This window comes from Caenorhabditis briggsae, assembly GCF_000004555.2.
Source record: "Caenorhabditis briggsae complete genome, chrIII, whole genome shotgun sequence".
NCBI lineage: Eukaryota > Metazoa > Nematoda > Chromadorea > Rhabditida > Rhabditidae > Caenorhabditis > Caenorhabditis briggsae.
Genome location: NC_013490.2, coordinates 4,590,140 through 4,612,628, shown reverse-complemented (window position 1 = coordinate 4,612,628; position 22,489 = coordinate 4,590,140). Strand labels below are relative to the sequence as shown.

General features: G+C 39.2%; 6 protein-coding genes across 6 annotated transcripts; 4 read left to right on the top strand and 2 right to left on the bottom strand.

Annotated features, from left to right (window-relative positions):
* Window positions 1-2,522: 2,522 nt before the first annotated feature.
* Window positions 2,523-3,969, bottom strand: Cbr-skpt-1 (the record flags this gene model as incomplete). The annotated part of the gene is made up of 5 exons (XM_002641229.1): window positions 2,523-2,709; window positions 2,761-2,923; window positions 2,970-3,715; window positions 3,764-3,845; window positions 3,891-3,969. The coding sequence occupies 5 exons, from the start codon at window positions 3,967-3,969 to the stop codon at window positions 2,523-2,525; spliced, it is 1,257 nt and encodes a 418-aa protein (XP_002641275.1).
* Window positions 3,970-4,459: 490 nt separating this feature from the next.
* Window positions 4,460-5,151, bottom strand: CBG05189 (the record flags this gene model as incomplete). Its single annotated transcript, XM_002641230.1, has 4 exons — window positions 4,460-4,587; window positions 4,634-4,825; window positions 4,872-4,992; window positions 5,044-5,151. 4 exons carry the CDS (start codon window positions 5,149-5,151, stop codon window positions 4,460-4,462), a joined length of 549 nt encoding a protein of 182 aa, XP_002641276.1.
* Window positions 5,152-6,094: 943 nt separating this feature from the next.
* On the top strand, window positions 6,095-8,151 carry Cbr-paa-1 (the record flags this gene model as incomplete). Its single annotated transcript, XM_002641231.2, has 6 exons — window positions 6,095-6,337; window positions 6,382-6,647; window positions 6,696-7,555; window positions 7,604-7,821; window positions 7,872-7,951; window positions 7,998-8,151. 6 exons carry the CDS (start codon window positions 6,095-6,097, stop codon window positions 8,149-8,151), a joined length of 1,821 nt encoding a protein of 606 aa, XP_002641277.2.
* Window positions 8,152-8,672: 521 nt separating this feature from the next.
* CBG05191 lies at window positions 8,673-11,876 on the top strand (the record flags this gene model as incomplete). The annotated part of the gene is made up of 10 exons (XM_045243674.1): window positions 8,673-8,969; window positions 9,048-9,204; window positions 9,253-9,425; window positions 9,473-9,965; window positions 10,014-10,452; window positions 10,504-10,777; window positions 10,827-10,996; window positions 11,066-11,171; window positions 11,225-11,528; window positions 11,578-11,876. 10 exons carry the CDS (start codon window positions 8,673-8,675, stop codon window positions 11,874-11,876), a joined length of 2,712 nt encoding a protein of 903 aa, XP_045092875.1.
* A 329-nt stretch (window positions 11,877-12,205) lies between these two features.
* CBG05192 lies at window positions 12,206-13,827 on the top strand (the record flags this gene model as incomplete). The annotated part of the gene is made up of 4 exons (XM_002641233.1): window positions 12,206-12,352; window positions 12,399-13,323; window positions 13,377-13,501; window positions 13,546-13,827. The coding sequence occupies 4 exons, from the start codon at window positions 12,206-12,208 to the stop codon at window positions 13,825-13,827; spliced, it is 1,479 nt and encodes a 492-aa protein (XP_002641279.1).
* A 339-nt stretch (window positions 13,828-14,166) lies between these two features.
* Window positions 14,167-15,958, top strand: CBG05193 (the record flags this gene model as incomplete). The annotated part of the gene is made up of 4 exons (XM_002641234.2): window positions 14,167-14,318; window positions 14,630-15,619; window positions 15,673-15,778; window positions 15,830-15,958. The coding sequence occupies 4 exons, from the start codon at window positions 14,167-14,169 to the stop codon at window positions 15,956-15,958; spliced, it is 1,377 nt and encodes a 458-aa protein (XP_002641280.2).
* Between the last annotated feature and the right edge of the window lie 6,531 nt (window positions 15,959-22,489).

The following is a 22,489-nucleotide window of genomic DNA, read 5'->3' as shown; positions in this document are numbered from 1 at the left end:
TTAAGTTACCAAAGAATACAATTAGAGAGAATGCTAACTTATTTATAATATTTCCACAAGATAAGATGAATTTAGATTATATTTATCGCGATCATTGTTCAGAAATCAAGAAAGAAGAGTTTCTTGAATTTTCAAGAGAAGTTTGGTCTACGAAGTATAATTTTTTAACTATTGATAAATCTAGTGATCTTGATGATGGTAGATTCAGGAAGTGTTTAAATTATTTTTACTTATTCTAGAAAAAATCTTCAATGAATTACGATCTCTAAAAATCTGAAAAAGTTAAGAATCTTTTCACTTCTAGGAAGCTTTGCTTTCGCTGCTTACACCTTTTTGATTACAATTGTATCTTCTTTTGTGTTTTGAATGTTAATACAAAATGGGCTAAAAGTGTTAGATGAAGGGGGGATGCCCCCAAATTTGTTGTTGGATTCTGGTAGATTACGAACTGGAGGAGTGGATTTTGAAATAAAATAGAATTTCTACTGTCGCCGTAAAACACAATTTTCACCCAAAGTTCCAGCCAAAATAAAAAAAATTTTAGCGATGACCCCAACTTTTTTTTGCATATTATGGTGAAACTGAGTCTTGTGAAAAAAAATGCCCCCGATTTTCTTCTTACCATAAGATTCTGCGCAAAATTTGCCACTATATACAATCCTAACTAAAAAAATCTACTGTCGCCGAAAAATGTTAGGCGTCTGCTTCCATATCATTCATAGACCAATTACTTTAAAACATAGGAAGGAAGCAACACCGGAAGGCCCCGCCCACTTTTCTGCGCACCGCAAAAAATGAGGAGAAAGTCAGTACATTGAGGTCTGTTAGAAAAGGGTCTGTAACTCGTGTCTGGAGAAAGATTTTCCGCTGAAATTTTGGGAATAGACTTCTATAAGAGTGGAGAAGAGAATCCAACAATAAAAATAAGAAAATATCTATTTTGAAAATTATGTTGCGGTGCCTACCTATAAATGTACTTTATGTCAGAAACAACAAAAGACACAGTAATGGTGCAAAATCAGTCGAATCAAGAGGTCATCATGAAAAGATCAAAAACGAAACAATTTCGTAAAAAAGCGGACGTATTACTACTTTTAGTGAGAAACATCAGGTTACACAGAAATTGCACAAAAAAAGCATAGTAAAGCGATGACTCAGCAACCAAGGAAGATCAAAACGAGAAAATTTGTTAAAAGTGACACAAACTGAGACATGACACACAACACATTAAGCTCCGCCCACTTTAAAAGCCATTCATAAGACAACTTATGATTCATTCATAAGACAACTTGTGAGAAGGTACAGCCCGAAATGCATGTTCACAAGATTATCAACGAGAAAGCGATCAGGTATGATTTTTTAATACCGAAACACCTATATTAGAATGGCACATTTAATATATATATATATTTGAAAATAAGTTTATAGGAATTTAAATTGTGTGTAAAGTATTCCAGAAACATCAAAATTTTACAGAAAAATTGTCAAAACAGTACATATGAAAAATGGGTTGGTTTTGATGAGCATGATAGATTTCCATGAAATTTCGAGCGAGAATTCAGTTAATTTTCTGATGAAAAAAAAACCTTTAATAAATGAAACACTAGAAGGACCGGTACTTCTAACACGGGTTTCACGACGGTTTATTTTAATTGTTCGTTACAGGTTCAAGTTGGTGGAGCTCTAGTCCGTATATTGAGTAAAAATACCAAGAAGGCTGGTGGACGTTTTCGTGGTTCTGTTGAGACTGTATTTCTCTCACTCGATTTGTCAAGCGGAATCACATCAGATCCTTATTTGCTTGCGGAGAATTATAAAAAATACAGGGATTCTATCAGAAAGACGTACAAAAGACCAAAAATATGCCAGGATGTATACAAAGCTGTTCAAGATATAAAAGAGGTACACTTTATTTTCTTTTCAACGTTAATTTTCTTTTAATTCAACGAAGCGGTATTTCAAAGTCAAGTAACTTTGATCGAGTTGACATTGAACAATTACAGAAAACTGTTTTCACAGGACGATATCAAATTATTGTATACGTGAAAAATTCCACAATACCATATTATAGATGACCATATATTGGTGAAAAAAGAATTTTGTTTCTCTACTTGTCTGATGGACATTATAGTGGGGTTCGAAGTGTATGTGCTCTACTCAAAACCAACTACTACTGCGCTTTATGCAACACTAGAGGAACCGATGCCACTTCTCATTACAACTGTCCTCTTCGTTATCGGTTGTGGTATCTCAAAGGAGAATCTGCGGTTCATAGATCTATATGCTCCGTAATAACTTCCGCTCTCGATTCATATGCATTGATCTTTTGTTTCCAATTAATATAAAAATTGTTTGGAGAATGAAAAAATATTTATTGCTATCAAATCTATCCCGAACAATATTTGACAAGTTTCAACGGTTGGTGGCACACAAAATAAGATAAAGAGAAAAGAAGAACCTAGTGGAACAGTAAGATGCTAATGATGCAAAAGATTAAAAATCATGATGTGATTATAATGAAACTATTTCTCTAGCATGATGTTTCCCCAAATAGTATAATCATTGTTTGTGACAGGTTTCGCAGTGTGATTGAACAGCTGGTTGTTGATTCGGAGACGATCACACATTCTAAGGAATACGTCCATATTGTTCTCCGTAATGTTACCGTGAACGTTCAGATAACGGAGTGACGCCTTGTTGTTTAGATGTCTGAAAATGACATTCATCTATTTTCCATATAAATCTCTTATCTAAACGCACATTAGCATGTTCGGATCGATTCCATAGCAGCGATTAATCGAAAGTTGAGTCAAGTGTGGAAAATAAGCAACAAGAGTGGCGATTGATGCATCAGTTAACTCTCCATTGTCTGATATATCGAGATCCACTACTTCATCGACTTTCTGTGATAGAATATCAATGTCTGAAATGTGCACTATTCGTTAATGTTGAAGTTCTTCCCTACTTACGCTCGCCATTCAATCCATATCCACGAACCGATCCAGAAAGGCTCAACTTTCGAATGTTTCCCGTGATGTTGTGAACAATGACATCGAGCGCTTTCTTATCAAGTTCGCACCAAGAGGCATTGAATTGCTCAAGTTTAGTGCAGTTTTGAACGATCATTCTTGCGCCTTCCGCACTGATTCCTCTAGTCATGGATATGTCTAGTTCGAGGAGATCGCGATTGGCAGAAATGCATCTGGCCACTTCATTGTTCAAAATGTTTCCTTCGATCGACAAACATTGAAGTTTAACGCATGGCTTCAAGATGATTAGGAGTTGACGCTCGGTGAGATTAGCACGAGAAAGATCCAAGAACTCGAGACGGCATTGACTGTGCATGGTTTTGGCGTACAAGCGGATGTTAACGCGAGACATCGGATCTGCCTTGGCACCGGCCAGACGGAGAACACGGATTTTTCGTTTCATCAATCCAGCTAACGCCAACTCTGAGACTGGACGCTCCATGACATCAGTGATAAGCCAGTTCTTCGATTTAGTTCCGATCGCATAGAAACTCTTGCACACAGCCATTACAGCAAGAAGATCTCGTTTTCGCAAATTGGAGAAGATAAAATCAATCACTTCTTCTGGAACCTTGTACTTTCTGAATGGATCTTCGAGAGTACGGAATCCTTTTCTTCTGATTGGTAGAGTGGTCACTCCCTTTTTCGGGACATCGTTCAAGTTTATCGATTTGAGTCTAGCTGAGCTGAAAGCTTGAAAATTAAATAAAAACTTATCAACGTCTTTTAATCACTTTTTGGACACCGAGAGCCTGATCGACTTCTTTGGATACTGATTATAGCATGGAAAAATGGGATCGGACTCGTCAGTGAATACTGCAAAAAATTATATAAACAGAAGTTGCGTTCTTGGCACCGAACCTCTATCCGCGTCGTTTTCCGCATCTGAATCCGCTTTCTCGTCAAGACTTGCAGGAAGTCGTCCGATAACGCGAAACATTTGCGGCGGTTAATATGATAGAGAGGCTGACTTCTCGACCTTTTTCGCCAGCGCTCCCCTCCGAATGTTTGTTTTGTTTGATTTTCCCATTCGAATCATTTGGCGGGCGCGGAAGTGTTTTTTGAACTTGGCGCGGTTTGTCTCCATGCACGCGCGCTCCACCGCTCTTGCAAAATTTTGAACTTTTTCTCGATTTTTTTTTCTTTTTCGCTCTTACAATTTGCCCTGATTTTCTTCTGACTCAACTTACCCGAGATTTTAAGTAGCTCTCGCGACACCTAAATTTCAGATTTTCAACAAAATTCTGCGTATGTCGATTTTTCTAGCAAATTTATGTTCTAGAGTTATTTCGAAACAAATGAGTCAACATTTTCGCATTATTTTCCGGCGCGATTTTTTCCTTCCGACAGTGTTTTTGCCGGTTATTGTCACAGCTTTCTTACGAACGAAATCAAGTTTTTTGTGAGTATGATTTTATTAGGTTGAAGCTTTATTTTGGTATTTCGTGAATCATTCTGTTGAATTTGAAATTATTCGGTCGTCTTTCGGGTTGAGCTTCGTTTTTTGGTGTCATTTCGTTATTTTGGTTACGACGGTTGTATCTCCATGAGAGAGGATCTGAAATCTCTTACATATTTTTTTTATACAATTGGTCATATTGCACCAAGTTGTTGCATATTGACTGGAACATCCTGAGCAGCCACATGCTCTGCAGCACTGTTCAGCCCTATTGAACGATTTGCGTAGAGATTGATCTCATTGAAAATGTAATCGTCAGTGAATTCATCAGGAACCCCTCTTTTTCGTTTACTTGATTCATCCGGCAAGTTTGTCACTACTACATCAGTTTGTTGAGCTTAAATATTGCATTTCAGCCGCTTTATTGGTGACCAAAAACCTACGCATATTTATCAATTCTCCTCTTTGTATAGCTTCAATCAACGCATCTAAATCTAGATCCCCATCTCCTTGAGCTTCTCGCAAGGCTCTCTCCTTTCGAAGCCTTTCTTTCAGCCGTTTAATCTGTTATTAGAGCGAAGTGAGAGAAAATGCACATCACACACAGCCACAAACCTGCTCAGCACGTCGGCGTCTGCTCTCCTTGTCTATTTCCTCCTCGCGCTTGCCGTCTGCCCATTTATTGAAACTGAATGTATTGAATACATTCGCGCCATCTCCCATTGCCAAGTATAGATCGAATGGCTTGACAAAATAAAATTAATATGTCTGCTCTCAGTTAAAAGAAAACGAAACACATAGAAACCAAAAACTCGAAGTGTCCTCTGTCTTGAATATTTCATTGAAACCATTGACGTTGGTTGCTGTAGTTTCTTTACAACCACCAAAGGAGCAGAGTGCATTTATTATTTAGTGAGCAGGATTATTCAGTACATATGTTTTGAAAATCTATTTTATCATTAGGCGTATTGATCTGCCCGAACATAATCTTCTTACTTCCAGTTTTTACGTCTTTCCAGTTCCAGTTCTACATGGTGTTTATGTTTTCTCTTCTAATACATTTTTTCAAAATCATGTTCTTTTCCTTCTTCTCTCTTTCAATGTTTTTTGTGTGCGCCAACCACGTCCAGTACACCGAACCCGACGACAAATCAATAGAGGCTCTTGCACTGCCGCTGGTGGCGGATTGTGCTAGCGAGATGGCCGCGCTCTGCTTCTCTGCGCCTTCTCTTTTACTTCTCTTCCATGCTGATTTTATATGCGAGCGCCATGTTGAGTGATTTCCTAACATGTTATGACAACAAACTGCAATGGGATGTTTTTGGAGTTCTTTTTGGTTTAGACTCGTAATTGTTCGCTGGAAAGGAGCGGAGTTCCTTCGATCAATAAATATCTACTTCAATTATCCTTTTTGTCTGCGTCTCGTTCTCTCTTGAATGATATTTCCTGATAATCCCTTCTTCTTCTTCCCTCCTGGTGAACACGGATGCTAATAAAATATTTTTCTGAGCAAGAGGATTATCACTGGAAAAAAATCAATTCGCTAGTCTGTATCAGTTATTATTCTTTCTCTTTTTTGACACCTTCGTCTCTATCAAAATTTCGATGTTTCATTCATTTTTCTCCTTCCTCAACAATTATATTTTCAGCCTTCCACTCAACAACAATGTCGGTTGCTGACGAGACCACGGACGACTCACTCTACCCGATCGCTGTTCTTATCGATGAGCTTCGTAACGAAGACGTGACTCTTCGTCTTAACAGCATTCGTAAACTGTCCACAATTGCTCTGGCTCTCGGAGTGGAGCGTACTCGTAATGAACTCATCCAATTCTTGACTGACACTATCTATGATGAGGATGAGGTTCTTCTTGTTCTTGCTGAGCAACTTGGAAATTTCACACCATTGGTAATTTTGAGCAAATAGAGATGTTTTTTAGATGATTGTTTCAGGTCGGAGGGCCAGATCATGTTCACTGTCTTCTTATGCCGCTCGAAAACTTGGCTACCGTAGAGGAAACCGTCGTCCGTGATAAGGCTGTTGAAAGTCTTCGCAAGATTGCTGATAAGCATAGCTCTGCATCTTTGGAGGAGCACTTCGTCCCAATGCTCAAGCGTCTTGCCACTGGAGATTGGTTCACCTCCCGCACCTCTGCATGTGGACTCTTCTCCGTCGTCTATCCCCGCGTGAGCCCAGCAATCAAGTCGGAACTCAAAAGGTATACATTCAACCAAACGTTTTTTTAAACAACGGAGTATTTTTTCAGTATGTTCCGTACTCTATGCCGTGACGACACTCCAATGGTTCGTCGTGCTGCTGCTGCCAAGCTTGGAGAGTTTGCGAAGGTTTTTGAAAAGACCGCTGTCGTTGATGGACTCCACTCCAGTCTCACCGATCTCCACGTCGACGAACAAGACTCTGTCCGGCTTCTCACAGTCGAGTCAGCTATTGCTTTTGGAACTCTCCTCGACAAGCCAAGCAAGAAGAAGCTCATTGAACCAGTTCTCGTGGAACTATTCGATGATAAATCGTGGAGAGTCCGCTACATGGTTGCTGAGAAGCTTATTGAGATCCAAAACGTCCTCGGGGAAGAAATGGATGCCAACCATCTTGTCCAATTGTATACCAACCTTCTTAAAGATCCAGAAGGAGAGGTCAGATGCGCTGCCACTCAACGTCTTCAAGAATTCGCCCAAAATTTGCCAGAAGATAAGCGCCAGACTATCATCTGCACCCAGTTGCTTGCCGTGGCAAAGGAACTTGTCACCGATGGAAACCAATTGGTCAAGTCTGAGCTGGCTGGTGTAATTATGGGACTTGCTCCACTTATTGGAAAAGAGCAAACCGTTTCCGAGCTTCTCCCTATCTACATGCAGCTCCTCAATGATCAGACTCCAGAAGTTCGTCTCAACATAATTTCTAGCTTGGACAAAGTCAACGAGGTTATCGGTGCAGCTCAATTGTCTACTTCTTTGCTCCCAGCCATCGTCGGATTGGCCGAAGACGGAAAGTGGAGAGTCAGATTGGCTATCGTTCAATTCATGCCACTCCTTGCTTCTCAATTGGGACAAGAGTTCTTCGATGAGAAGCTATTGCCTCTTTGCTTGAACTGGCTCACCGACCACGGTAATTTAGTTTACATATGTGTCTCAAAATATAAACGTTTTTTTTCAGTTTTCTCGATCCGGGAAGCTTCCACTCTCATCATGAAGGAGTTGACACAGAAGTTCGGAGGACAGTGGGCTAGCACAAATATCCTTCCAAAGATGCAGAAGCTTCAAAAAGACACAAACTACTTGCAAAGAATGACTTGCCTCTTCTGCTTGAACACCCTCAGTGAAGCTATGACACAGGAACAGATCCTCAAGGAAATTATGCCAATTGTGAAAGACGTAAGCACACCGTTAGAAGTCGGTTGCTTCTATATTTAAATGTTTTTCAGCTCGTGGAAGACGATGTACCAAATGTCAGATTCAATGCAGCCAAGAGTTTGAAGCGGATCGGAAAGAACCTTACTGCCAAGTCAGTGTGAATTCTGATATTTTTATAATTTGAAAATATTTTTCAGCACGCTAACATCTGAAGTAAAGCCACTCCTCGAGAAGCTTGGAAAGGATTCCGATTTCGACGTTCGATACTTTGCAGAGGAAGCCAGAAATGGTTCGTTGTTTTTCATAAGAAATGATTATTTTAATGAATCTATTTCAGGTCTCGGCTTGTAATCGAGCATATCACAGTCAAATTGGAATCTCCTAAAGTCCTCCCCACTTCTCATATTTCCCTCGACTTGCTCCATCTATTTTCTCCCGTTTCTTTCTCAATTATATTTTTCTCGAACATAAATAATCTTCGAGGTGTGCTATCCTCGTCCAATTCCCTCCCCTTTTTTTCGAATCCATTCATTCATGTGTAAATGTTAGTCCGGCATCTATGGCACAACTCTTTATTGTAGTTCTAACAGTGAAATCTCTATTAATTTATACTCTATCTCTTTTCCTTTTTTCACCGTCTTCCTACTTCCTCTTCTCCTCGTCTCCATTCTCTTCATAACATGAAACCACCATTCAAACTCTTCCGATTGAATCCTTTTGCAAAATAAATGATCATTGAAAGTATAGTATTCATATTTGTTTCAGAAGACTTTAGAATTTGTTGTTGTTGAAGTCTATCAGAATATTTTTGCGACGTTCTGGGAAAGAAAAACATATGGAATTTTGGTTTTTGCAGTGGATATGTTAAAAGAATGACACTTGTTCTCTGTATCCTAATCGTGTTATACCTACCATCAGTGTCAACAACTGCCGGTATATTCGACCTTGCAGAATACCGACGGGTCTCGTATGACGCAAGTATCGGAGAAGATTTCCTCTGGTTCGCTCCAGATTTAGACATTCGCGATGTAACATCGAAAAATATCGACGAGCTTGAAAAGCGAATAGTTGAAAATATTCCTGACGAATCACTCCCCAATTATGTATTTATTACGAGTAAAGGAGGCCAGAAATTTGCATGCTCTCTGCCGGATGTTGAGGATTTGAAGGTGAGACCGGTTGATAAAAAGGTTTGAGTATTCCAAAATCTGTAAAAGGAAATGTTGCTGAAACCGAAATATTTCCAGAAGCCGAAGCCTCCGAGAAGCAGTAAGAATCCAAAGATCTATGGAGATGCTCTAGCAGCCAGTTTTTATATCGAAAAGTGTATACGGCTGCGTGGCAATCACTGGTGGTCTTACATTCTCTGCAGAGGGAATTTGGTGGAGCAAGTGCACGGAGAACGTAAGCTAGCTTATACTTTATTTTCAGCGACCAATTAGTCATTTTTAGGTGGGCAAGAAGGATACGCCAAGAACATTTTAGGGATATTCGATGGGAACCTGACAATGCCTTCTTATCAAGAATCCACCGAAGATCGTCTTCTTTACGTTGAAGAATCATACGCCAGTGGAACATTCTGCGATCTAGACGATTATCGAGAGCCGAGATCTACTACAGTTAGGGTGAGACCCTAAAATGCTTTTTAACAAACCCTGAAAAAAGATTTCAGTACGAGTGTGATCCCCAATTAAGCACTAATGAAGCATTACTATCGTCCGTGGTTGAAGTGAGACCTTGTCAGTATCTGATGACAGTGAAAGTTGGAACTCTATGTCACTATCCGGAATTTCTGCCAACAAACCAAGCAAACTCCAAGAGCATCGGATGCCAGCCATATATGACTAGGAAGGATGTGAGAGAACTTTTGGAAAAACAACTTGACGAGAAGAGAAAGAAGGAAGAGGCTAAGCGACACATCGCTGATGCTAAAATAGAATTCAACAGTGCACTTGAAAGGTACGTGGCAATGTCGAAATCTGCTCGGAAAATGAATAACGATGATGACATAAAGAAGACCAGCGCAGAAATGGATTATAACGCTGCTCACTTCAATTTGCTTGTGGCGAACTTGGAAGCCGAAGGAAAGACACTCTCCAAAAAGAAGCTTGACGCCATGTGGAAACTATTCACCAGCACTGATATCAGTGATTTCATGTTTTATTGTAAGTTAGCTTGAACTGTATATTCATACAAGCAAATTAGATTTTTAGCTCACTATGATTCTATAAAAGACGAGAATCGCGGTAACTTATGGCATTATTTTCATGATCCAATGTGGCCAAAAGACTACTTTCCAAAGGATATCACTTATGTGGCTATTCAAAATGCATACATAGATGAAGTAACTTTGAATCTACAAAGCTCCTACGAGTATGATTACGATGAACGCGGTGTTGTTGAAGGAATTTCCAAGTTCTTGAAAACTGGAAAAATCGAACTGGAAACGAATGCAGTGATTCCTGCAATGGAAGTATTTGAAGAAATTGTCGATATGAGTGTCGATTTCGCACACAATCGATACCCGTGGCTTCATGCTTTTCATCTAGCATTTCTAGACGATAGAGAGGAACCTGGTGTTTTTGAAAATTTGCTAAATTCTATCATAAATCCTAAGAAAGGGCTGGAATACTTTACATTAGGACGTTTGGCGTAAGAAGTTGATGTTTAGGCCTAAAAGAAACAAACTAATTTGGATTACAGAAGAGGAACAGTTTCTCTGATGTTCGATGATATTTGGTATGATCTGGTGGATATCAGCAAGAATGGAAAGAAAAGCAAAGTGTTGAATGTGGATTCGTCAAGATATAAAGCAATATATCAAGCGCTCAACATTATACCATATCCGAAAAATGGACGAATGAAAAAAGGAGAACATACATTCAAGTACAATATAAGTGTGGTGGAGGAAGACACCGGGATTGATATGGAACTTGAGTATATGCGTCTTCTAACACCGCTTTATAAATTACTGAGTGTAAGAAAATTATTTGAAGCATTTTTGTCAAGCAATTTAGTGATTTCAGATCAGCTGGTTCCGACGTGAGAATCCGGACTACTTCCATGTGAGTCCGGTTTCGGAGGCGTACCTGAAAGAAGTTGGTAGTGAGGATTACATATTCCATAAAAACTTGGCACGAGATATGGCATATTTCGCTGGAATGCTGAGCTACATTACACTGAAAAGAGTTTCAGAGTGAGTATACCAGAGGTGTCTGGAATCCGTATTCCGTGTTTTCCGGGTTCCAATAAACTTATTTTTCAGATTTGAAGCATGGAGATATGGAAAAAAGAGCAAACTATTATCAGCAGAACAGCTGGAAGCTTATTTAATGACTAGACCTTTGAAATTACTCCCAGAGGCTGTAGAAGTCAGTTTTCGAACTAATTTTAAAAGATTAACAAAAAAGAATTTGGTGTTTAGGCTGCAGAGTTTGCGTTGTACTATGATGTCGGTCCTGACGTTGTTAAAGCAGCTAAGCAGAATTTATGGATGAGAAAGATTGAGAAGTATACAACGAACTACTGGCTCAAAGATCACAAACTCCGGAAGCAAGCTCAATCGATGCAATCAATGATGAAAGATCTTCTATCTGTCAAAGATGATAGTGCTGCTTTTGTGTCTCTCGGTGGGAAGTCTGGGTCACAAAAGAAAAAGAAGAAAGAACTTATAGATGAGAAAATGTTGAATAAAATGCTATCGATGGATTCCTTGGACGACTTGGAGGGTGAGTGATTAATCTTTAGAAGTTATGAAAAGCAAAATGTTTTTAATAGATGTGATAGAGAACCTGAAAGAACGCGCGACGTCTGCTACTTCAGATGATGACTTCTCCGACTTGAATGAGATGGAACATGTTTTTGATCTGCTTGAGAAAGCAGGGCTTAGCAAGAAAACGGATGTACAAATCAAACTGTTTGATGCAGATGGGAACGAGATTCAAAGCGAAGAGCTTGATGATGTTGCCCGAAGTATTCTCGTTTCCAGCGACTCGGTGAATCGTTTCAAAGATATTGAAAAGGCGTACAATCGGAAGATTGGGAAAGATTCTGGAGAGGAGGAAGAAGACGATTGATAATTACGTGTTTTGTTGTTTCATTGCAAATCTAGTCATGTAAAATATACATAGTTAAATACGGTTCAACTTGTAGTGTGCTTGTTCCCTGTCAATTTTTCACTTTTTTCTGTCCGTAAAAAAGCTTTAATTTCATTCCATTACAATCAAACATGTTAAATTTTACTGTTCATAAAAAGTTATGGGTTATTCTGTTGCTGGTTTTTCGATTCTATGGGTTACTGACCCTACTGTATCTAACTCTGTCTTCCCTTTGTCCGTCCTCCCATCTTCTGACCTCTCCCAACATTTAGAAATTGATGAATTGGGTCCTGATTACGGTTGCAGTTATGGCTTCCCAGCTCACTGCAGAGCCGACTGTTGTTGTGGTTGGAGGTGGACTGGCTGGTCTGTCAGCTTCACTTGAAATCATCAACGAGGGAGGAAAAGTGATTCTTGTGGAAGGAGAGAGTAACACTGGTGGAAACTCTGCCAAGGTAAAATCCTTTGCTTAGGTTCGGAATATACTCGTCTGTTCTGTAGGCATCCAGTGGTATCAATGGAGCTGGCACTGATACACAGAAAAAGCTTGGGATTCAAGATTCCCCGGAATTACTCATTAAGGATACGCTGAGTGCTGGAGATGATGAGAATAATAAGCAGCTGGTTAAGGTGCTATCTGAGAATTCAGTTGCTGCCGTGGAGTTCTTGAGAAGTGTGGGAGTAGACCTAACCGATGTGAATCTTTGTGGAGGACACTCTGTCCCTCGTACTCACTGGATTCCATCACCAAAAGAAGGAAGACCCATTCCAGCTGGTTTCGAAATTATGAAGAGACTCAGAGCCAAATTGAATGAGTTGCATAAGGAGAAACCAGAACGGTTCCGTCTTTTAACTCAAACCAAAATGGTCGATATTATCAGAGAGTCTGGAAAAGTTGTGGGTGTTGAGGTGGTGTCCGCCGATGGAGAGAAATCGAAAATCACTGGAGATGCTGTCATCCTAGCAACTGGTGGATTCTCAGCTGATCAAGACGGTCTTCTTAAAGAGTTTGGAACACAAACTCTCGGGTTCCCATCTACCAACGGAGCGTTTGCCAAGGGAGAAGGTGTGAAGATTGCACGTAAACTTGGTGCTAAGCTCATTGGAATGGAAAGAATCCAAATCCATCCAACTGCCTTTGTGGATCCGAAGGAACCAGCTGCAGGAACTAAATTCCTTGCTGCCGAAGCCCTCCGCGGAAAAGGAGCTCTTTTGATTAATTCAGAAGGAAAGAGATTCGGAAACGAACTTGGAAGACGTGACTACTTCACTGGACGCATTCAAGAGCACGCTAAGCCAATCGAAGAGAGTTTCCAAGGAGGATCAGCTGGTAGAAATGCAGCAATTATGCTCATGAGCGAAAAGACTATCGATGCTTTCGGAAGACCAGCATTCAACTTTTATGCAATTGTTAAAAAGTTCTTCAGTGCGTTTTTCAGAAAAATGCTATGATAATGAAAATAACACATTTTATTTCAGAAAAATATGAGAACCATCAAGAGCTGGCGAAGGCATTAAATGTAGGTGATGCTGTAATCAAAGCAACCCTAGATGAGTACCAAGAAATTTTCGATGGTAAAAAAGAGGATCCATGGGGAAAGAAGGTTACCTATCCTGTAATAATTATTTGATTTCAAACTATTTGTAGGTGTTCCCAGTTGCTGCTATCTCTCCAAACGAGCCAATCTACGCTGCTATTGTGGTTCCAGCCATTCACTACACCATCGGTGGCTTGCAAATCGACGATCACGCTCGTGTGATTGATGAGCAAGGAAAACCAATCGTTGGACTTTATGCGGCTGGAGAGGTCACCGGTGGAGTCCATGGCTCTAACCGTCTCGGTGGAAATTCCCTCTTGGAATGCGTTGTCTTCGGTCGTATTGCTGGACATTCCGGAATCAATGCCTCCAAAACTCGCACTGAGCTCTAAGCTCATTTCTTTTCTTTTTTTAACTTTTTTTATTCTTTTTTTCATACCTGCTCCAAAATTCTTGATAACTTATTGTGGATCACTTCTACAGTACAATTATTTCATTCAGTTCTTTCCTTCTCTCCACTTCCCAGGTACTGTAGAATGTTCCACATTTCCCCCAAGAATTTACTGGTTTCTTTTTTGTTTTTGAACACACTTTTCTATTTTAGCAGCATCATTTTATTGTGATAATAAGCATTTTTATGGGTTGGTTCCTCGTTCTTTATCTCTTTTTCGTGTATCGTCGTAATCCTTTTTTGTAGCCAGCAAGTCGGTAATAAATGTTGTTTTTTTCAGATGATCAACGATGAAGCATTTGATGACCAACAGCCGGCCGATGAGGTAACCGCTGCCACGATGCGGAGGCTTGCCTTCGAGAAAATGGACGATGATTACTACCTGGGTGGAGCTGTCGGAGATGAGGTGTTCGATTCGGATGATGAAGTCAGGTAAGAGATCAAAATAACACTAGAGATCTCTCCTCTATGTTTGAAAGATTTTCTTATCACTATCGCCGCATAACTAACATAAAAAGCAATATTTATGATAGAGTAGGATTCTTGAATGTGTCGCTATCAAGAGAAAGAGCAGAAAGAATTTGGGCATCACCCTTGTCCTTATATGTTTTTTATGCCCTCCCATTCATCAAATAGTTCCGAGACGGGAGGAGGTTTTGATAGGCATTTAAAGAGCGTTTAGAAAATGTGTGAAAAAAAGATAAGATGATAGGCGGCTTTTTGACATAATCTCTTATTTTCAGCTCGGATGATGAGGTGAAGACACAGTTGCGCAAACTGGCTGGGATCGAGAAGGAAGTGACGCAGGACGCATTCGGGAGACGCAGAAGACGTTCGGAGTTCGAAGATGATATGGATGATGAGCTCGATAGAAGTATCACGGAATACGCCAATGAACATCTTGGCATCAAACCAAAGGTAGTGGAAATTGACGATGGTCCGAAGCAGGCTGCAATTGAGATGAAAAACAAAAAGGAAGACGTTCTGAATCCAGAATACGAAGAGGAGTGCAGAAAAGCGGATGAAAAATGGCGTCAGGAAACGGATGATGTTGAGAGAAAAATGGCAGCTCTGGAGCTCCTCCCATATGACGTGGATCTTACTGATAGTGAAGTTGACCCAGAAATGCCGGCTGCAGTGCTCAAAAACAAAAGCGGGCAAGCAATCAAACTGGTGTACAGTTGCAAGAACGGAGAGACTTTTGATGTGGAGACTAGAAGGAAACAACAAAAAGAACGACGTCTTCGCATCGCCGCGTCTCGTCTTCCGGAAAAGCAACGACGGGAAAACATGATTCAGACAGTTGTAGACACCTTCACTTCTAATGATGTGGAAAGCAAGGATCGTCCGATAAAGAAGAAGTACCAGGAAGATGCAAAAGCTTCCCAACCACTGGCGTCGATTCTGAAAAAAGGAAAGTCGCCGAAGAAAATGAAAATCGAAGAGGAAGAAGAATTGAAAATGGAAGTTGATGATGATGCTATCAAGGAGGAAAGTAATCCAATCAAACGAGCTGCAATGGAACGGTTGAAAGAGATTGAGAAGAATGATGAACTCTTGTATGATGATCAGGAAGACGATGATAATGAGAAATGGGTCAGAGAGCACAGAAAGATCACTAGAGGGCAAGAAGTGCCTGACGGTGAAGCAGATGGTGTGCTTTCTTGTCCTGGTTGTATGGTCGAACTTACCAGAGACTGTCAGCGTCATGAAATTTACAAGACTCAATACAGGTGAGTGATTCAATGTCTCAATTAAATAGCTTCCTAATTTATTCCTTTTGTAGAGCCATGTTTGTCTCGAATTGCCAGGTGGACGGTGAAAAGGTGGCTGTTGAGAAGACCGGAAAGGAGAAGAGACGAGACCGGCAGAAGGCCAAAAAATCAGGAAAAGTGAGTTTCCTTCTCAAAAGATAAATCCACCTGTCCCTATTTTATTTACAGGCAGATGGGCCGGTGCTACCCGAGGATATGTACACTCAGGTGAAATGTTCTTCCTGTGGTACGATTGTGGCAATGATGGATTCGGACGAGGTCTACCACTTTTTCAATGTGCTCGCTGGTTATTCTTGATTCACAATTATTTTCTAATTTTGTTAAATACATATATATTTATAGATCTCGTTCCCCTATATTGATATTCGGTTGTCTTTTTTCCCTGTTGAGTGAATGATTTTTAAATGACTGATATCGAAATGTTGCTGGTGCGGACACTGTTCGATCAGAAATCGGGCATCGTTGTTTCCGATTAGCAAGATTAGAAAAGATAGAGAAACGTCTTCTATCTCTCTGTTTGGAAAAAAAGTTTACAAGAAATCGAAACAAACGATTCCACAGTCAACAAAGAATGAGAAAAGAGAGTGCGCGCGTCACTTCCGATTCGGAAAGCCATCTCGACATTCCGATGTTCTGAAGGACGTTATCTTCTATCATTACGTAGCTGTTTCTTCTGAATTTTGTGATTTTTATAAGCAATTTTGCTCATATTTCTTCAAGAGCTCGCCTGGCGCTGAAGTCGAACTGATATCAGCTCTTTGCTCTGTAGAAAAGAATCACTGTTCAGCTAATTTTTCGAGATTCCCTCTGTTTGTTATCTTCTTTACGGAAATCCCTTCTTATCTTTTGATAATTAATATTCTTCCGCCTTTATATCCAACTGGTTATATCTCACTTTTCGGGGTCACCCCATGTGATACATAACCTCTTCTCTATCTCTTCAGCTTCTTTCTATTTCGTCACTTCCGTTGCGTGTTCTGATCGTCGTTCCTCAGTTTCACGTGATGCTTTAGCTTCAGATGATTCTGTCACTTACCGTTCCTTATTCATACATCATCTTGAAATCTTGTTGTCTCCTTCTAGTCGCCGCACCCCAAAAAATTCCTAAGCATTTTTGATGATGTCTCTTTCCCCCCCGGGTGTGCGACCAAATCTCAAATATCTCTTCTTCTATGCACTTCGAAAGCCTCCTCGGAAACAGAAAAAAAGAGACTCGATCATCTCTCGGTCGGTCGCGTCCGTGGTCAGAAGACAAGGTCGCCGTCGACCTGATCTCTCGAGATTTGCACCACAGCTTGTCAATTAGGTAATGAGACGATGGAGAAGAAGGCAAAAGGGGGAGGAGAGAGAAGAGATTTGTTGAAATGTCGAATTGATAACGCTCTTTTTTTTTCAAACGAAAAATATTTAGAAGCAAAAAACAAGTTAGTTAGGATGGGATGACAAGACTACGAAAATATGTGTATATGGAGATCGTGGGAGATTCGAAAATAAGGCTTTCTGTAAATTTGTTTGTCCAGAATCGTGACGTGTTGATTGTAGCGAGTTTCAGATTTAGAATTTAGAACTTCTGCTAGAGTCCTGGAGCTTTTTTCTGGAAACTCGATATATGAAAAAATGTTTTCCAAAATTCATTCCTTCTCTATCTACCGTAATCCAAAAAGTTAAGAAGCTCCATCTTTTCCTCGTGGGTGGTTGTTGGTTACTGTAGCTACCGTAATCTTCAAACGGTTCTTTTGCTTTTGTTTTCAATAAGAAACCTGTGGACTACCGCAACTTTCAGTTTTTGACTATGTTCAAATTTTCGACCTAGGTTGAAAATTTGCTATGGATAGCTATGGATCTTATAGCTATGTATCAAGAAGTAATAAAAAACTTTCCATTCCACTACTACCGTAAAACCTGTAGAAGGATCCCCACACTGTCCAGTTTGAGTTCAATTATCTCGGCTCCTATAAGAGATATCAAAATGTGTTAACTAACAGAATCTTTTTGATATTCTGATAAACAATTTATCAGTTGACAACTTTTTCATATCTTTGACAGGAAACGAGATAAATTGACTCAAAGTTCAAAGTTATCTAATTTTTCGATGATCTGTCTCGGAACACTCATTCATTCCTTATTCAGAAAATCTCTTTTCTATGAATCCGAATCTTCTTGATATCTGACTAACAAGAAACAACGACAAGATGATAAATGCCACATCATAGTTTATTCAATTTTCGCAATAAGGATCCTTATGTCCTCCCGAAAAGTCATTAAAGGAAATGACAAATGGCCGTGTCATGCTGACATCCTTTTCCCCCATCATACCTAAATCCATCTCTTCTTCTTTTAATTCAAATTAAAAGTTTTTATGAGTCATAAGTGAACTTTTTTACAAGTTCACTTTATCTCTTATTTTGAGATGTTTGATGAGTGAAACGAGAGAGAGAGAGAGACGAACGGTTTGATGCGATGATTTGCAGAAACCGAACAGGAGGGAGAAAGAAAAAAGAAGATATGAATGAAAGTACAAGAAGAAGACGGAAATGGGTGTGAGAAGAGAAAGAAACTGATTAGAGACAGCTGAAGTGAAACGGAAACTACCAAGAACTTTTTGCTGGTTTTTTGGTTTTGGTCTTGAAGATTATCACTTTTGACTGGGATGAAAACACAGATATTCATGATTTGCAAATCACAAAGAATTGAGAACTTCTGGATCTACAAAAGCTATTCAAAGTTTTGCTATCGATCTGAATTTTTTCTACCGTATAAAGCAAAATTCGAACTACATTTTTTTAGTTGACAACATTTTTGACTAATGTACCGAAATGACGGGAATGTCTAATTAAGATATCGTAAACGATCTGATAGAGTGCCAATCAATTTGTTATATTTGAGTCCATATATCTCGGCCCCTGTAAAAGATACCAAAAAGTGGTCTACTTATAAAATGTTTTTGATATTATGATAAACATTTTGTCAGTTAACCACTTGTTGATATCTTTCACAGGAGATGAGATATATGAGCTCAAAGTTGACGGTTTTGGTGTTCAGAGCGTCTACTGTAAGTGACAACGTTTTGAAAGTTGTGAACAACAAAACATAACTACTTTCCCGTGTTTTGAATTCCTGAAATACTTCTGAACTGTTAAAGAACAGACTAATGGTTTTTTTGAAAACTCCTAAGACGGCCATTTTCCACCTCTTTGAATTATTGTAGGTTGGGTGACTCAAGTTCAGATAATGAGAAGTTAGACTCCCCTTTTTTTATTGAGCATGTAAATGTTTTTATTGAGCATGTAAATGTTACTCAACTTTTTGGAATGGAAGTTTGGATACGAAATCTTCTTATGGGTACTCTTCTGAAGGTTCATTTGCCGGGGTCTGGTTCTGAAAACGTCTTGTTAGTTCCAGAATACTGTATTTCCTTCATAGGGGCCTACTCAAACCGTCAACGTTGAGCTCATTTATCTGGATTGCTGGGAAAGATATCCAAATTTGAACTGATAAAATATCACCAACATATTATCAGTTGACAATTTTAGATATTTTTTACAGTGATAAAGATAATTGAGCTTAAAATTGACGGTTTGGGTGGGCTTCTATTAGAAAATGCAACACATTTCGGAATTCGAACCGCATAGTATGTCCAATTTACTGTAAAACTTCAACTTTCTCATAGAACACGTCTCAGGAAATCCAATGATCATCCAATTGAAACAAGCATACTTTTTTATAGCAAACGAAAATTTCTTATAGCAAACATCAGATTCATTTTTTTTGTATTTCACTCTAGTTTGAAGTAGGTGAATCTCTTTTCTCCCAACTCCCCAAATAACGCAAACTCAGAATAACATTCTAAAATCAAAATTCATTGTATGTCTTCTCCTCCCCCGAAAAAAAATACAAAGAACAAGTTTCGGAAGTTGTACTTTTCCAACTTTTCATCATTCTTCAATTGAGGTTGACTCACAAAAAATACTGTAGGCGTTTTGCACTTTGAGATGAAGACGAGCAACCTTGAAGAATTGGAAAAAAATAGGGACACAAAGTGCAAATCACTTCTCTGTTTACATTATCTCTCTTTTTTTGAGACATTCCCAAATCCAATTTTTCAAGTCCGAATCGTACTTTTCCGACAGGCGCCACCACCATCAGCTGCGTTATCATTTAATCTGATTTTTTTATTTCTTCGTGTTCGTGTAATCCAATCAAAAGGGATAAGAATGATGTGATGAGATGAGAGGGACGAGAGAATTACGACCAACTTGAAAACTTGGTTTTCAAGGTCAATCAGGAAGAGGAACATCTTCTTTTCGACCGTCTGAGGAATAGACCGGAAACATGAGAGGCTTCAGAATCCACTTGAAAGTATTCTGTGGTCGAAAAGTCTGTGTCTAGGACTAATAGAGAACCAAAACACGAAACTATGGCTCTTATGAAAAAATGAAACTTCGAATTTTGAGAGAAACAATAAAAATCCGCATTCCTGAGATATCTTTTTGGGATCTTTCCCGGGCGTGGTATCCGTTCCCTCAAATGCAAAAAAGTTATGAATAAAAAACACTGGAATTCGGAAGAAACGGCAACATTCCGAAGATCTTGTCGTCCGCGGTTATAAAAGGCGATTGAAAGATCAGAGAAGAGCGAATTATTTGGAAAAATTCAGTTTTTAAATTGTGTTTTTGATTCTCAGAATTCTATGTACCTTTAGTGTTGTCAAAGGATTAAAATATGGTTGTGTGCCTGATTGTTGTAGTTTTCAGTTTTCAACTAAAATGATTTTCCTTTTCACTATTTAGAAGCTTGTAAAGGGTTTTAGCTTTGCAAACAAAAATATCGTCTGCACTCTAATAGAATGTCTCCCGAACCATGAATTTTGAGCCCATATATCTCGTTTCCTGTCAAAGATACCAAAAAGTGATCAACTGATAAAATGCTTATCATAATATAAAAAAACATTTTGTCAATTGACCTCTTTTGGATATCTCTTACAGAAAATGAGATAAATTGGCTCAAAGTTATTGAAATCTCGACGTTTTTAATAGAGTCTCTAGAATTTCTAGTTAGCCTTTTTAGAATATTAAAACTAATTTCTCCAGGATTACTGTATGTATTCGTAATGTGAGACACACAGAAACCCCCATTGACTTTTTTCCTGTAGTTTTATATATGGATTGCTGTACGAACTAATTTAGACATATTTTTTTTCTGCAAGCTCTGAAAATCTTTGAAACAAACGAAGACACTTCACAAAAGGAAACCTATCCCTCCATTTTAAAGAAGGGTTACTGTAGTTTAGGCTGTACTTGATCTTCCGTTTGAGATGTCATAATGAACTGGAAAAAAAGACGTTTTAGAATTTGAAAAAGGAACATTTCTAAACAGAAACTTTTACCGTAAATGACCTAATAGACGCCCACCCAATGCACTTTGAGCTCAATTATCTCGGTTCTTGTGAAAGATATCAAAAAGTAGTTAACTTATAAAATGTTCATCATAATATCACCAATATTTTATCAGCTGACCGTTTTTTGATATCTTTCATGGCAACCGAGACAATTGAGCTCACAGTGCACGTATATGGTGGGCTTCTATTAGTGCATTTATGGCATTTTGTATTGCGCAAAACATCATGTTTTGAAATCAAAAACTCAGTTTTGTTAGAATTTGAGATATAGAAGCTTCTGATCCATCGAGACAGTCATGTGGCATAATGTCTGCCATTTGAATCCACACTGTTTTGTTTGTTCAAACCATCTCCCACCTCCACCTAATCACCACTTTCTTTTCCACTTTCTCAATCCGAAATGGGTCAAGATGAAAGGTTCTGATGCCGACGACGGCGTTGTCATCAGGTGAATGCCAATCGTCGTTAAATCCGAAAAGAATCAGAAGCATTCGCGGAATTCGGAAGCTGTTAAAAATCCACCGCTGGTGGTGGTGGAGGTCTCCGTGGTGCTCTGCAACATAGTCGTAAATCACCTGTGCGTGGGAGGTCTTCTTCATCTTTTTCTTTTTCTTATCCAATCTTCCACTAACGTCTTCTGGCCCGCCTTACGGAAGGGGCTGGCCTCCCCCTCCCCCATTAAATTTGAATAAATAGGGTTGTCGTCACCAAAGAGTGAGGACTTCTGAATTCTCTCCAATTTCGGACAGCTGTCCTCTTTTTTCTTCGAGAGTCATCGTCCCAGGTTAACTAGATGCAGCAGGTGGGAGTGAAGGTTTCGAATTAGAATTCTATTCCTCTTTTTTGCCTCCCGACGACGCTCCAAAAGATTCATTGACTAGATTGGAAATTGAGGAGGAGAGGGAATTTATGTTCGGCCCCACTTTGCCTAATATGGGAAAGACCTCGAATTAGTAATGTAGTCGTTTCATTTCAAAACTTAATAGAGACGGTTTTCGAAAATTCGTTTTGAAATACCGAGAATTTAGAAATTCCCACTTACTAAAACTTTTTTCCTGAACATCCCTACCGTATTTCCTCTAACAGCTGCTCACACAACTGTCAGCTTTTTTATCTCCATTCCTGTTAAAGATATCGAAAATCTGTCAGCGGACAAATTGTTTATCATAGTATCACTGATATTTTATCAGTTGAAAAGTTTTTGATATCTATCACAAGAATCGAGATAATTGAGCAAACGGTTTTAGTAGGCTTCTATAAGAGGAAATACCGTAGTTCAATTCTTCGCATTCTCGTAAGTTCCTATTCATAATTGCTTGGCAGATTTTGAAAATTCTACCGTAATACGAAAATTCAGAAATAGTGTATGGATACTGTAGCTGGAATTTCGAGCAAAATATTATATTGGTACAAAAAAATCCAAAACAAAA